Below are 17,275 nucleotides of genomic sequence, written 5' to 3' on the forward strand. Positions count from 1 at the left end.
GGGGATCCGATTTTAAGGAACTTCCTCCACATTATGCTTTATGATTTTGTCTTGTGTGAACCAAATTAACACACTACTTTCATAAGTGGAAGTAACAATAAAGTCATTTCCATTTTGGAAAATAAAATAATTTCAATAGAAGATCTAGGGACATAAAGAATGTAATAAACTACCTAAAGCTCTGACTTATTTAAAATTTGTAGGAAGCTTTGATATGAACGCCAGGCTCCTAGAAAATGAGTATTAGGGCTCAAACCCAAGTACTATGGCCTTAATTTTGGTGCTAGAATGGCCTATAGTAGAAATTACAAGATCTCTGTATCTGCAGATCTTTATGAATTGAAAAATATTTTCCTTTGTCAACTTGGACATTTTACCTCCTCATGCTGCTCCTATTTCTATTAACCCAACTCATCTAAGCCAAATGTCCAGCCCTCATCTCTCTCCCTAACCTTTTACTCTATAAAAAGAAATCAGCTGTCTCCCCGATCCACTCCATATTAACTTAATTATATTTATATCTGTTTATTATTCACCAAGCATGAACCATGTTATGGGTTTTCTTTGTCTCAATTCTAATGAGAGTTATCATGGATTTGCATTAAGTTTTACTTCACTTTAGAGGTTTATGTGATTTCATGTAAATACTGGGCTTCTAATTCTCCTATTTGTCTTTAAAAACTGTTTTTAGTTGTTTCCAGAAAGAACTGCAAGCCTAAAAAGTCTAAAACTCTAAACATCAGGGAGTGGAAAAATATCTTTCGTTCCGTTACACAGACAAAGCTCAAGTCAAAGGGAGAACACTAAGTACATAATTTTTTTCAAGTGCCCCTAGCCTCAGAAAACTCTAATATAAAGAAAATCATACAATTTAAATCCTTCAAACCCCTTGCTATTCTTCAAGAACTGTTAGTTTAAATATTTAGGATACCTAGAAAACACTCTCTCAAAATACTTACTTCACCAAGGTTAAAATGTTGTTTTCTATGTTTTTATCCTTTTCTGTTTTTCCCTGAACTTATGTTTTTCTTAAATCTTCAATTTTCATGATAACATTTTTATTCTCTCCTGAATCTTTGTATTATAGACAATTAGTAAGCAGCAGAATTCAAAGACTGAATTGCTATGTTGATTCATAAAGTAAACAATCTTTAATTCCTAGATTATATCTTAATCACCAAAGGCAAGGAAATGTTTTCAATCCCTATCATGTGGTTTACCGTTAATAAGAGGGGAAATCCTATTTCTAAAGAAAACACAAAACTCAAGGGAATAGTTTTGGGACCCTTAAAGTATGTTTTAATTTCAAAAGGTGAATGAAGATTAAAAAGACTATCACTGAAGGTACCATGTATATAAAATTTCACTGTAGTCATTTGATCCTGTCCTCACACATCTTAACTACTATATATTAACTTTAATCTACATTTAAGTTACTCAAGACATATATTATAACTCATGAGAGCTCCCCATCCCAATCTTGTTCTCTGAATACAGATTAACCTCACTTTCCTTCTTCCAAATGATTTTAGTTTAAAATATATTACTACTACTGTTTGGTACTCTATAAGGGAATAAAGAAAGCTAAAATAAAATGCTACAATGTAGACCAAAAACATAAAAATAAGTAAAACACTTACAGGTTCTGTTAGTGTTGTATCTTTCTCCAGGAACTGTACAACACAGTAGGCTAGCTAAAATACAAGGGACAGTTTATAAATATTACTGAATGAAATAACATTTAGTAATGCAGGATTTTTATATTTAGCTAACAAAACTACCTCATTTTGACAAACTTTATCGCAATATATAAAAATGAATATACTCATAATTGTGCAAGTAACTTCTACTTCAAAAAAGATGTCCTTGGGCTTCCCTGGTGGTGCAGCAGTTGAGAGTCCGCCTGCCGATGCAGGGGACACGGGTTCGTGCCCCGGTCCGGGAAGATCCCACATGCCGCGGAGCGGCTGGGCCCGTGAGCCATGGCCGCTGAGCCTGCGCATCCGGAGCCTGTGCTCCGCAACGGGAGAGGCCACAGCACTGAGAGGCCCGCGTACCGCCAAAAAAAAAAAAAAAAAAAAAAATCCTTTTTTCAGTAGTAACTTCTGAATATTAAGTTAACTGAAATATTAAAGAAAATGTAGTTGGACATATCAATCTTTCGATATCATTTAGGTGGCAGACCAGTTCTTTGGGGAATTAAAAGCACTGCCTTTGTCTTACAAATCAGAAGTGTAAACTATAGCACACTAAATTAATAGATACTTACACAGATAAATAAAGTTGACTGAAATAAGACTAGAGCTAACAGTTTAGTTTTTCAGCATGTTTCTAACATGTACGCCTATGCCGATATGATATTATTCTTTGAGTATTAATGGAGGAAACTAAAACCATTCTCTAACTAGGTCATTGAGGCTAGATGGAACATTCTGCAGATATGTGGGATTTATCGAAGTCACACAGTGAGTTAGGTCAGGGCCTGGACCAGAACAGAACTTGATCTTTCCTATATCTATACTTACAGTTCATTCAGCTTATTTAAGAACACTAAATATCACAATGCTTTAAAAATTATGATATAGTAAAAATTTGTTTTGGGCAACTTACAAAAGCAAATTGCTTAAATATACTTAAAATTGCCACCTCAATACTTCTCAGTTTCTCTGCCTTTATATCAGTCTTTGAAACAACATTCATTTCACCTGAAATCTCCTGCAACTTACCTGAGCATGAAACAAAGCTAATCCTTTTGCAGTATGCATAGGAATAAGAACCTTCATTAGAAATTGTTTATGTTCTGCTTTCAGTGGCAATGCAAAGCCATTGATAATACTGGAGGGAAAAAAAGGCAGGGGAAGGGTTACGTAGTTACTACTTTATTTCTAAAAGTTATTACATCCCCAAGTACCTAGGAACTGCTCTGCTTCAGTCCTGGTGTTGAATGACTTACTCATCTGCAAACTACGTTAGACTATCACTATGAAGTCTGCTCCTTTAAGTCATTCAGTGATCCCAAAAGAAAACGAGGACTGCCAATTTAATGTCCCAGTAAGCAACTTTATGTTTTCTATAAAGTCTATCACTTATTCATGCCTTTATTTTTCTTCTCTAAAGCACCGGAGAGTCAATATCACAATATTGTTAGAATTTTCAATATATTCTAAAGTAAATGGGTAGTTTCTCTTACTTTATTGAAAGATCTGAAATTAAGAAGTAGTTCTCTCCATAATCATTCTCTAAGTATTAACAGAGGAGACAAAAACCATTGTCTAAACATAAATAGAGGGTCTAAACTTCTCTCATGTTAATACTGCTATGTGGTGAATAAGGAAGGCAAAAATATTCATATAAACTAAAATCAAAGGCTGTAGATTCTTCTAAAAAGAACAGATGTACAGGAATGATCTATCAACACCTGAACAAGAATTCCTGTAACTTCACCAAATATTCACTATAACTTATTTCATCTCTTCCCAAGCAGATCCTATAGGTTTCTGAGGCAGTCTGGCAAGATCAGGCATAAAATATGCCACAGCTTCAAAAGCACAAGTCTATTCTGAAACAGATGTCTTGCATGGCACTATTTTAATATGCTGACCCCCTAAAAAGCTATAATAAGAATTCAGTTGAGAAACTATGCCTTATACTATATATTCAAACTCTAAAATATGAAATAATTTCTCCAATCCCAGCTATTTTAATACAGAAAGCATTCAAAGTTACTTAATTCTTAAAAAGAACAAAAAACTGACCTACCTTCCTAATATTTCAAGGAGTTCAGCAACACCATTGAAATGCTCTGTTTCATATATAAACCTAAATTTAAAATAAAGATAGATATAAAGAAAAATCAAACATCAGAAAATTAAACTGAGAGAAAGATGTAGGAAGGTACAAAGAAATCTAAGGGGCAAATATACGAAATGTTCAAGCACACTTTAGGAATGAATTCTTTGTAAGCCATTTGGCCCCCAATCAGTTACTTCTTAGCAATCTTATAAAAGGTCTATTTCCTATTAAACCACATATACTTTTGCTAAAATTTGCTATATATTAAGATAACAATATAATTTCATCTGGAATATTTTATTTTACTTTAAAATTTATAAGAAAGATGGGTCTTCTCAAAGAAATACTTTTTAAAATAGGAAACCTCTACTCATACATAGGTAACTCTAAGAGAAAAGGACTCATGTAATAAAGCCACTTTTACTCAGAATTTCTCTAAGCCTAAACTACACAGGCTGACTAGCTTTCTAAGATTAGGGTCGCCTTTAAAGTAGGGAGTCATAGACTCAAATGATGACAGGATAGGCAGGGCAGATACCATAAATGATGGGCAGGGCCCCAGAGAGAACGACAGAGAGCTGGACAAAGATGATCTCTCTAGAGGAGGCAATATTTCTCATCTCTGACTGTTACAGTGTGAAAATGCTAGCCTAATTTTGCCACATTGTCAACTCAAACAAACCAAACCTGAAATTTGGGTATTAAAGCAAAATCTCCTAATCTGAAGCAACTAATCAATAGATTTCATTGATAAAGTAGTCAAAAGATAAATTTAATTAGCTTTGTCAGAAAATTGAATGAAAATACTGCCAAGAGCTACTGATTTAAATAGTATTTATACAAAATTTTTTAAACAAGTGCTCAAATACATAACCAGACAAACTCTCCTCTCAATAAATTTTAAACATCAGTAACACTGGTATTATCTATTAAAACTGTCTTCATTACTACTATCCATTTAGATGAGAAGTTACAAGAAAGAGTTAGATGCAATCAAATGATATCCATAAAACAGGCTAAAAATGACTCAAATACTATCAGTTAAGTTTCTAAGTTTCAGACTTTAAAAATTAACCTATCGCACTGCTGGTGGGAATGTGAATTGGTTCAGCCACTATGGAGAACAGTATGGAGGTTCCTTAAAAAACTACAAATAGATCTACCATATGACCCAGCAACCCCACTACTGGGCATATACCCTGAGAAAACCAAAATTCAAAAAGAGTCATGTACCAAAATGTTCATTGCAGCTCTATTTACAATAGCCCAGAGATGGAAACAACCTAAGTGCCCATCATCGGATGAATGGATAAAGAAGATGTGGCACGTATATACAATGGAATATTACTCAGCCATAAAAAGAAACGAAATTGAGCTATTTGTAATGAGGTGGATAGACCTAGAGTCTGTCATACAGAGTGAAGTAAGTCAGAAAGAGAAAGACAAATACCGTATGCTAACACATATATATGGAATTTAAGAAAAAAAAATGTCATGAAGAACCTAGGGGTAAGACAGGAATAAAGACACAGACCTACTGGAGAGCAGACTTGAGGATATGGGGAGGGGGAGGGGTGAGCTGTGACAGGGCGGGAGAGGGGCATGGACATGTATACACTAACAAACGTAAGGTAGATAGCTGGTGGGAGGCAGCCACGTGGCACAGGGATATCGGCGTGGTGCTTTGTGACCGCCTGGAGGGGTGGGATGGGGAGGGTGGGAGGGAGGGGGACGCGGGAGAGAGGAGATATGGGAACGTGTGTGTGTGTGGCTGATTCACTTTGTTATAAAGCAGAAACTAACACACCATTGTAAAGCAATTATACCCCAATAAAGATGTTAAAAAAAAAAAAATTAACCTAAAGGGGCTTCCCTGGTGGTGCAGTGGTTAAGAATCCGCCTGCCAGTGCAGGGGACACAGGTTCGAGCCCTGATCCGGGAAGATCCCACATGCCGCGGAGCAACTAAGCCTGTGTGCCACAACTACTGAGCCTGTGCTCTAGTGCCTGCGAGCCACAGCTACTGAGCCCGCGCACTACAACTACTGAAGCCCCATACCTAGAGCCCATGCTCCGCAACCAGGAGAGCCACCGCAATGAGAAGCCCGTGCACCACAACGAAAGAGTAGCCCCCGCTCGCCGCAACTAGAAAAGCCTGCAAGCAGCAATGAAGACCCAATGCAGCCAAAAAATAAATAAATAAAATAAATAAATTTATTTAAAAAAATTAACCTAAAAGAACTGGAATAAAAAGAAAATATGGAAGGGGAAAAAAAGTGCTGTATATGAATATACAACCAATTTACCTGAGGAAAATGTTGTTAATTTGTTTTCTGATGAATGCTCTTAATCCAAGAAATTTCCCATAAATTCGATGCAGAACGGTCTTCAGGAAGTCGCGTTCTCTGGGATCTTCACTATCAAAAAGCTCCAGGAGCTTTAAAAAAAATCTGAGAAATTACTTTTTAAAAATAATCGAGCTAAAACTTCACTCTATTCTAATTTTGATTTTAAGATAATCCACAAAAGCTTTAAAAGTTTTAAAAAGATTCTGCCTCATCAGATTGACTTTATTCTTGCTAAATAATGAAATAAAGAAAAGCTTATGGAGTATTTTTTTAATTTCATTTTGAAAAATGACACACAATAAATAATATAAACACTTCAAGAAGTGGAATATTGTTTTTTGGCCTTGCCACTCATTTTAAAATGCTGACCTACTCCTGACTACTAAACACGGCTCATAATTTTAAAGTGTTGAAATGTGAGAGATTTTTAAATGTTTTTTGATAGTATGTCAAAACTACATACAGAATCTTAAGCTTGTAGACCACAAATTGTTAAATAAATGAAGTTTAAAAAATACACATGCACAAATGCGTATTTCTAGTTTACTAGGCAAATTTATACAAACTAAGGCTTCTTTTTTTTTTGTGATCTTACACTAAAAACATTCAAGTCACCATGCCAACAGCTCAAAGATTAATATTTAGTTAATAGGTAAAATATTGGTAGATATATGCTAACAGAGTGAAAATCATTCATGAAATAACACTGAAATAAAAGATGAGACTACAGATTTTTATTTAAAGTCAGCTTAGCAAATGGCTGAAAAATTTTAAACCAGTTCAAATTGGCCAAATCAGCATTTTCCTACACCTCTACACAACTCTTCAGCAAAGGCAGGACAAATAGATCTTTGAAAAATTTAAAATCAAAAGCTCAAATTTCCATTTTAAAACGGTAAAGAAACTGAAATTCTTCAGTCAAAAAAAAGTATTACTGTATTTTAAATGAAACACTGGATTTTCTTAGGAAAAAATATACAAAACCTCTCTTTATAGAATACAATTACCTATGAAGTTGTCAAGGGATTTTATGTTCTGTACTTTGGGATTGATAATTACAGTCATGATGGCATGCTCTGAACCTTAAGTTCTTTTTCCATTCTGTCTTGAATTATATGTAATTGTTTACATGTGTATCTCTTCTACAAGAGTGGGTATTCTTTGAGAGTAGTGATGACTTTAGTCACATTTATATAACCCTAAAGTGTCTGGCTTATAGTTTGCATTTGTTGTTTGCTAGATTATTAAGTACTGCATGTGGCTCCAGCAAAAAATATCCACAGAGTATGAGAATTTATGTTAATATACCTAATTAAGTCACTTTAAATTATTCTAATTAAAATAGCTAAACTATTCACTTAAGACACTCAAATCCAAGTTCTGATGTTGGGTTTACTTGGAAGATATGCTTTGAAATTAATAAAAGGAACCCTTAATTGTTAAGGTTCCTATGTCTAATTCAAGAACAAACATAATGTAATACAAGTTGATCCTCAGGGTCAACGTAAAATAGTAGAGAACAGTTGTTAGCTAAGTGTCAAATCTATTTAAATAAGTTATTTTGAAATATTACAATCTAAATAAAACAATCTATTTATATATAATCAAATCCTGATTGTGCCATTTTCTAGCTCTGTGAATTTGGATATGGTCTAGCTCTTTATATAAAAGCATATAAGGACAGTGCCTGGCACATAAAAAGCACTCAATAATTCTTAGCTTCCTTCTTCTGAAATCCTATGATTTGAACATAACCTGGAACTACACACTTGTTTTCTTCTCTTGAAATGATAAATGTCCAAATTTATACTTTAGATTTTTCTCCTGTACTTGTAAGTCTTAAACTTACCACCTAATCAAATAATTTCAAAATACAAAAGCTGAGAATTCTCATAGTAATATTTATGGAAGCAACATACTAAGAATACCTCAGAGCAGTGATCTGTGAAATCACAGTGATATAAACTGCTAGAAACAAATTATTGGGCCTTGGCTTTTCAGATAATTCAGGCACTCAGAGTAGAATGTAGAAAATGGATCCTACCCTACCAGTTTTCTTCTTGTTCCCCCTCAAATCCACTGAATAATCCAGCAGCCAAAACACCTCAAGCTCCAGAGTGAGGAAGCCCTAAGGCAATTGTTCCACTCAACCTGCTATTATCTTAAATACAACTTAACATGGCATTACTGAAGTTCCTTAATACACTGTATTCCTTCTGTAGCACACAAGAGCTATAGAAGGAAATAAATATGCATTCATTTGCAATTACCAAAATAACATAGCTCCATTTAATCTGACTGCTTTTAACTTGTTATTGAAATGAAGTTAACATTTTACTGTTAACACACACCTAATATTTCTTCATAGTTTATGAAGAACTACTTGAATGGCTGAAGGACATATTCTTGACAATATTCTTCATTTATCAATACTTCACAGCTACTAGTCAAAATACTTTATCTGGTAATTACAGGAAATGACCAAAAATGAACTCCAAGTATGTGGAACTCACGCTTGTATAATCTTTATGCTAGGGGACACACAATGGTGGGAAGAGGGCAGCAAACATCCTTGTAATGATCTTTAATCCTGGCCTCAGCACTTCATTACAACCCCTCCACCCATCTCCTACCTTTCTTTAAAATGCTAATTAGTTTAGAAGAGGAGAATTCCTAATGAGACCCAACTTACAGATACGTATTTCAAAAGAGAAAATGGACCCACAGAGGTTTGGTCTACTTCACAATTTTGTCTAGGGCCAGCAAAGACCACATAGTTAAAAAGAGGCCTTTAAATTGTTGAAAAGATTTTGAAAATAAAAATAAACACATTCTGATAAACTAATTTTGAGTATTTAAGGTTCCAAAAGAACCAACTAATAATCAACTTATAAAAAGAAAGAAGGTATCACACACGTTTAACTCTATCTCCTTTTCTTCTTAAAGATCCCATTTTATTTGTGGTTTAGGAACTGGGTGGCTAGAATGCCTAAGATGGGAAGGGGGGAAAAAAAAGGAAAGGTAAGTGACACTTGATGATAAGAAAGGAGCATAAAGCCCAAACTTCTAACAATAATTCCATTTCTATTTTTTCCACCCTCTGTCATTTCAAAGTCACAGTGCTTAGAACCATATGTCAAGTTCAAGCTCAAAGACTTAAAAATTTTAAAAAAGGTTTCCCCCCTAGTTATACCAAATTTTCTAAGTTAGATATTCCAGAAAGGCTTGCTTTTCTGGTCTTTATAAAACAACTATGAGGATTTAGGATTGGATAGGATAATTTGATTGATTTCACTAGAAGGCCACCCTTGATTAAAAAATACTCTTGTGTTCTCAAAGCTACTTACTTTTATTTTCATTGCCTGGCAAGAATATTAAGTGCTGTTAAACAGAAATCCTTAAAGTTTTGAAAGACTATTTTAATCACAAGTTAATAAATCATTGCTAAGATGAATATAAAAATTTAAGACAGAAGAATTCCTTACCTGTTGTACAAACTTCTGATCAATGTATCGCTTTGCAATGCTAGGCTGGAAATCAGGGCTCTCCAAAAACCTTAAGAAGAATTCATACACCAACTACAAGACAAAGTGAAATAAAAGCTAAGATGGTGCCTATAAAATTTTACCTTAAGTCATTACTTCATACCAAAAACATACCTCCCTTACCAACTTAGTAAGGATATTTCAGATCTCATTTAAAAATGTCATGAGTTGGTAACAGTTTTTAAAAAACTAAATATATATGCACAGTTTGGTCTCCTAAGCTAGTAGATTTGGGGATTTATTTATTGTGTTGCATCATTCATTGAAAATATTAACTTACAGGAGCCAGAAAACATAGATAATGCCTATAAAATATTTAATTTAGAAGACTATTTTGCACTCCATACTCACTGGGAACCCTTCTCCAGTGGACCACTAACCTACCTCAGCTTAATCTCCAGAGTTCCTTAAATGCAGAATCAGAAACCTCCAGGTAAAAGTAAACTGAATTATAAGGGGCAGTGTATCAATACCAACTAAAAAAAAAGAGAAAAACTTCAAGTCTTTCTATAAAACTACAGTGGGAAAAAATCCACACTTGGGAAGTAATGAACCAAATCATATAAGTACAGGGCTCAGGAAGAAATGTCTGTGCACCACAGTGAATAAACTAGAAGTCCTAACAAGCCTTCTACTAAAAAGTGCCAGACATCTTAAAAATACAGTATTCCCCGCTTAACCATGGGAGCTAAGTTCCAAGACCCCCCCACTGGATGACTGAAACCTCAAATGGCACCAAACCCTATTTTCTGTTCATATCTTCTAACCACAAATTTAATGACTTTTCCATCTTAACTAAGCACTGTGGGCATAACTTTTGCAGTCTGAGGTGTGACAGCAAAACTAGCACGATTCTTTTCCTTCCTCAGAATTTCACAGATAGAAGATTCATTCTTACCATAGATCTTAGCAACCTCAGCATATGCTTTTTTCCTTTCCTTATTGAGAACTTTCGCCTTTTGCTTAAAGGAAGCACTTTACAGCTTCTCTTTGGCATGTCTAAACTGCCAGCATCACCACTTTCGCACTTTGGGGCTGTTACTCAGTAAAACATAAGGGTTACTTGAACACAAGAACTGCAATACCATAACAGTCGATTTGGTAACAGAGGTAGCTCCTAAGTGACTAATGGGCTGGATATGCTGGACAAAGATATGATTCACATCTCGATGGGAGATTTCAACATGATACTCAGAATGGCACACAATTTAAAGCTTATGAATTGTTTATTTCTGTAATTTTCCACTTAATATTTTCGAACTGCGGTTGATCCCAGGTAACAAACTGCAGAAAGCAAAACCGTGGATAAAGGGGGGCTATTGTAATAGCAAAATATTCACTTGCTGCCACAAATCAGAATTAAAAGTAATGTTTAGTTCAACTTACCTACATCACACCTACATCTACCTTTCAAGGAGAAAGGCAAAAACACTAAACTTTTTTTCTATGGTAACCTAATAGCTATAAAAGGCAGGAGTCTAGCCCAAAATGTGCCTTAATTTACTAGCTATTAAACAACATATCAAGCTGGCACCCTAAAAACAAAAAAGGAGGATTAGATCCCAAAGTAAAAACAATCATTCAATAAACATTTAGGTAGCCAGTTAGGCCACAATACAGAAGGGAGGCGGAGAAAATTGCTACACGAAATTTACAGACCCCACAACATACAAAAAGCATTACCAGATCTGAGCTCTATCATTCACCACAGAATAGCAAATTTTTACTGCAGTGAGTTCAATAATATGCTAAGGCTAACAACAGTTTTGGGATCTGAGTAAATATTGTTTTGTTTGATTCATCTTTGCCCAACTATGCAAAAAGAGTGATGCTTATCTGGTCTAATTATTATCTAATTTAATATTTAATGTTAAGTATGAATTAAGAATATAATGAGGGCTTCCCTGGTGGCACAGTGGTTAAGAATCCACCTGCCAATACAGGGGACATGGGTTCGAGCTCTAGTCCAGGAAGGTCCCACATGCCGTGGAGCAACTAAGCCCGTGCACCAAAACTACCAAGTCTCTGCTTTAGAGCCTGTGAGCCACAACTACTGAGCTGGAGCACCACAACTACTGAAGCCCATGTACCTAGAGCCCATACTCTGCAACAAGAAAAGCCACCACAATGAGAAATGTGCACAATGCAACGAAGAGTAGCCCCTGCTCACTGCAACTAGAGAAAGCCTGTGCGCAGCAACGAAGACCCAATGCGGCCAAAAATAAATGAATAAAATAAATAAAATTTAAAAAAATTACCATTCTACCCACTACCAGTACCTCCCATCAGGGGAATTGCACAAGCCTCTTAGATAGCCTCATCCACCAGAGAGCAGACAGCAGAAGCAAGAAGAACTACAACCCTGCAGGCTGTGGAACAAAAAACACGTTCACAGAAAGGTAGGCAAGACGAAAAGGCAGAGGGCTATGTACCAGATGAAGGAACAAGATTAAGCCCCAGAAAAACAACTAAATGAAGTGGAGATAGGCAACCTTCCAGAAAAAGAATTCAGAATAATGATAGTGAAGATGATCCAGGACCTCAGAAAAACAATGGAGGCAAAGATCAAGAAGATGCAAGAAATGTTTAACAAAGACCTAGAAGTATTAAAGAACAAACAAACAGAGACGAACAATACAATAACTGAAATGAAAACTACACTAGAAGGAATCAATAGCAAAAGAACTGAGGCAGAAGAACGGATAAGTGACCTGGAAGACAGAATGGTGGAATTCACTGCTGCAGAACAGAATAAAGAAAAAAGAATGAGAAGAAATGAAGACAGCCTAAGAGACCTCTGGGAAAACACTAAATGCAACAACATTTGCATCATAGGGGTCCCAGAAGGAGAAGAGAGAGAGAAGGACCCGAGAAAATATTTGAAGAGATTATAGTCGAAAACTTCCCTAACATAGGAAAGGAAAGAGCCACCCAAGTCCAGGGAGGGCAGAGAGTCCCATACAGGATAAACCCGAGGAGAAACACGCTGAGACACGTAGTAATCAAACTGCCAAAATTTAAAGACAAAGAAAAATTACCGAAAGCAGCAAGGGAAAAACGATAACATACAAGGGAACTCCCATAAGGTTAACAGTTGATTTCTCAGCAGAAACTCTACAAGCCAGAAGGGAGTGGCATGATATATTTAAAGTGATGAAAGGGAAGATCTACAACCAAGATTACTCTAGCCGGCAAGGATCTCATTCAGATTTGATGGAGAAATCAAAAGCTTTACAGACAAGCAAAAGCTAAGAGAATTCAGCACCACCAAACCAGCTCTACAACAAATGCTACAGGAACTTCTCTAAGTGAGAAACACAAGAGAAGAAAAGGACCTACAAAAAGAAACCCAAAACAATTAAGAAAATGGTCATAGGAACATACATATCGATAATTACCTTAAACATGAATGGATTAAATGCTCCAACCAAAAGACACAGGCTTGCTGAATGGATACAAAAACGATACTCATATATATGCTGTCTATAAGAGACCCACTCAAGACCTAGGGACACATACAGACTGAAAGTGAGGGGATGGGAAAACATATTCCTTGCAAATGGAAATCAAAAGAAAGCTGGAGTAGCAATACTCATATCAGATAAAATAGACTTTAAAATAAAGAATGTTACAAGAGACAGGAAGGACACTACATAATGATCAAAGGATCAATCCAAGAAGAAGATATAACAATTATAAATATATATGCACCCAACATAGGAGCACCTCAATACATAAGGCAACTGCTAACAGCTCTAAAAGAGGAAATCGACAGTAACACAATAATAGTGGGGGACGTTAACCCCTCACTTACACCAATGGACAGATCATCCAAAATGAAAATTAATAAGAAAACACAAGCTTTAAAGGACACAATAGACCAGATAGATTTAATTGATATTTATAGGACATTCCATCCAAAAACAGCAGATTACACTTTCTTCTCAAGTGCGCACAGAACATTCTCCAGGAGAGATCACATCCTGGGTCACAAAACAAGCCTCAGTAAATTTAAGAAAACTGAAATCATACCAAGCATCTTTTCTGACCACAACACTATGAGATCAGAAATCAATTACAGGGAAAAAAACGTAAAATACACAAACACATGGAGACTAAACAATATGTTACTAAATAACCAAGAGATCACTGAAGAAATCAAAGAGGAAATCAAAAAATACCAAGAGACAAATGACAATGAAAACACGATGATTCAAAACCTATGGGATGGGCTTCCCTGGTGGCGCAGTGGTTGAGAGTCCGCCTGCCAGTGCAGGGGACATGGGTTCGTGCCCCGATCTGGGAAGGTCCCACATGCTGCGAAGCGGCTGGGTCCGTGAGCCATGGCCGCTGAGCCTGTGTGTCCGGAGCCTGTGCTCTGCAACGGGAGAGACCACAACAGTGAGAGGCCCGCGTAGCGCAAAAAAAAAAAAAAAAAAAAAAAAAAAAAAAAAACCTATGGGATGCAGCAAAAGTAGTTCTAAGAGGAAAGTTTATAGCTATACAAGCCTACCTCAAGAAATAAGAAAAATTTCAAATAAACAATCTAACCTTACACCTAAAGGAACTAGAGAAAGAAGAACAGACAAAACCCAAAGTTAGCAGAAGGAAAGAAATCATAAAGATCAGAGCAGAAATAAATGAAATAGAAACAAAGAAAACAGTAGCAAAGATCAATAAAACTAAAAGCTGGTTCTTTGAGAAGATAAACAAAATTGATAAACCATTAACCAGGCTCATCAAGAAAAGAGGGAGAGGACTCAAATCAATAAAATTAGAAATGAAAAGGAGAAGTTACAACAGACACTGCAGAAATACAAAGCATCCTAAGAGACTACTACAAGCAACTCTGTGCCAATAAAATGGAAGAAATGGACAAATGCTTAGAAAGGTATAACCTTCCAAGACTGAACCACGAAGAAATAGAAAATATGAACAGACCAGTCACAAGTAATGAAATTGAAACTGTGATTAAAAATCTTCCAACAAACAAAAGTCCAGGACCAGATGGCTTCACAGGTGAATTCTATCAAACATTTAGAGAAGAGCTAACACCCATCCTTCTCTAACTCTTCCAAAACATTGCAGAGGAAGGAACACTCCCAAACTCATTCTATGAGGACACCATCACCCTGATACCAAAACCAGACAAAGATACTACAAAAAAAGAAAATTACAGACCAGTATCACTGATGAATATAGATGCAAAAATCCTCAACAAAATACTAGCAAACAGAATCCAACAACACATTAAAAGACTCATACACCGTGATCAAGTGGGATTTATCCCAGAGATGCAAGGATTCTTCAGTATACGCAAATCAATCAATGTGATACACCATATTAACAAATTGAAGAATAAAAACCATATGATCATCTCAATAGATGCAGAAAAAGCTTTTGACAAAATTCAACACGTATTTATGATAAAAACTCTCCAGAAAGTGGGCATAGAGGGAACCTACCTCAACATAATAAAGGCCATATACAACAAACCCACAGCAAACATCATTCTCAATGGTGAAAAACTGAAAGCATTTCCTCTAAGATCAGGAATGAGACAAGGATTGCCACCCTCACCACTATTATTCAACAGAGTTTTGGAAGTCCTAGCCACGGCAATCAGAGAAGAAAAAGAAATAAAAGGAATACAAATTGGAAAAGAAGAAGTAAAACTGTCACTGTTTGCAGATGACATGATACTATGCATAGAGAATCCTAAAGATGCCACCAGAAAACTACTAGAGCTAATCAATGAATTTGGTAAAGTTGCAGGATACAAAATTAATGCACAGAAATCTCTTGCATTCCTATACACTAATGATGAAAAATCTGAAAGAGAAATTAAGGAAACACTCCCATTTACCACTGCAACAAAAAGAATAAAATACCTAGGGAGACAAAAGACCTGTATGCAGAAAACTATAAGACACTGATGAAAGAAATTAAAGATGATACCAACAGATGGAGAGATATACCATGTTCTTGGATTGGAAGAATCAATATTGTGAAAATGACTATAATACCCAAAGCAATCTATCGATTCAACGTATCCCTATCAAATTACCAATGGCATTTTTTACGGAACTAGAACAAATCATCTTAAAATTTGTATGGAGACACAAAAGACCCTGAATAGCCAAAGCAGTCTTGAGGGAAAAAAGTGGAGCTGGAGGAATCAGACTCCCTGACTTCAGACTATACTACAAAGCTACAGTAATCAAGACAATATCGTACTGGTACAAAAACAGAAACACAGATCAATGGAACAAGATAGAAAGCCCAGAGAGAAACCCATGCACTATGGTCAACTAATCTATGACAAAGGAGGCAAGGATATACAGGGGAGAAAAGACAGTCTCTTCATTAAGTGATGCTGGGAAAACTGGACAGCTACATTGTAAAAGAATGAAATTAGAACACTCCCTAACACCATACACACGAAAAATCTCTAAATGGATTAGAGACCCTAAATGTAAGACCAGACACTTTAAAACTCTTTGAGGAAAACATAGGAAGAACACTCTTTGACATAAATCACAGCAAGATCTTTTTTTGATCCACCTCTTAGAGTAATGGAAATAAAACCCAAAATAAACAAATGGGACCTAATGAAACTTCAAAGCTTTTGCACAGCAAAGGAAACCATAAACAAGACGAAAAGACAAACCTCAGAATGGGAGAAAATATTTCCAAACGAATCAACAGACAAAGGATTAATCTCCAACATATATAAACAGCTCATGCAGCTCAATATAAAAAAAAACAACCAACCCAATACAAAAATGGGCAGAAGACCTAAACAGACATTTCTCCAAAGAGGACATACAGATGGGCAAGAAGCATATGAAAAGCTGCTCAACATCACTAATTATTAGAGAAATGCAAATCAAATCTACAATGAGGTGTCACCTCACACCAGTTAGAATGGGCATCATCAGAAAATCTACAAACAACAAATGCTGGAGAGGGCGTGGAGAAAAGGGAACCCTCTTGCACTGTTGGTGGGAATGTAAATTGATACAGCCACTATGGAGGACAGTATGGAGGTTCCTTAAAAAACTAAAAATAGAATTACCATATGATCCAGCAATCCCACTACCGGGCATATACCCAGAGGAAACCATAATTCAAAGAGACACATGCACCCCAATGTTCATTACAGCACTATTTACTATAACCAGGTAATGGAAGCAACCTAAATGCCCATCGACAGACGAATAGATAAAGAAGATGTGGTACATATATACAATGGAATATTACTCAGCCATAAAAAGGAATGAAATTGGGTCATTTGTAGAGATGTGGATGGATCTGGATACTGTCACACAGAGTGAAGTAAGTCAAAAAGAGAAAAACAAATATCGTATATTAAGGCATATGTGTGGAACCTAGAAAAATGGTACAGATGAACCGGTTTGCAGGGCAGAAATTGAGACACAGATGTAGAGAACAAACGTATGGACACCAAGGGGGGGAAAGTGCTGGTGGGGTGGTGGTGGTGGTGTGATGAATTAGGCAATTGGCATTGACATGTATACACTGATGTGTATAAAATTGATGAGTAATAAGGACCTGCTGTATATATAAA

General features: G+C 36.0%; 1 protein-coding gene across 1 annotated transcript in view; it reads right to left on the minus strand.

The window, feature by feature from the left end:
- The window catches only part of PPP2R5A (protein phosphatase 2 regulatory subunit B'alpha), a 92,249-nt gene that overhangs the window by 8,171 nt on the left and 66,803 nt on the right, over window positions 1–17,275 (minus strand). The window contains exons 4-8 of the mRNA XM_067729017.1: window positions 9,625–9,717; window positions 6,098–6,228; window positions 3,760–3,819; window positions 2,727–2,835; window positions 1,641–1,694 (exon numbers count right to left, since the gene is read on the minus strand). Coding sequence (XP_067585118.1) covers window positions 1,641–1,694; window positions 2,727–2,835; window positions 3,760–3,819; window positions 6,098–6,228; window positions 9,625–9,717 — 447 coding nt within the window. The remainder of the gene's footprint in view (window positions 1–1,640; window positions 1,695–2,726; window positions 2,836–3,759; window positions 3,820–6,097; window positions 6,229–9,624; window positions 9,718–17,275) is intronic.

This window comes from Pseudorca crassidens, chromosome 2 (genome assembly GCF_039906515.1).
Source record: "Pseudorca crassidens isolate mPseCra1 chromosome 2, mPseCra1.hap1, whole genome shotgun sequence".
Lineage (NCBI taxonomy): Eukaryota > Metazoa > Chordata > Mammalia > Artiodactyla > Delphinidae > Pseudorca > Pseudorca crassidens.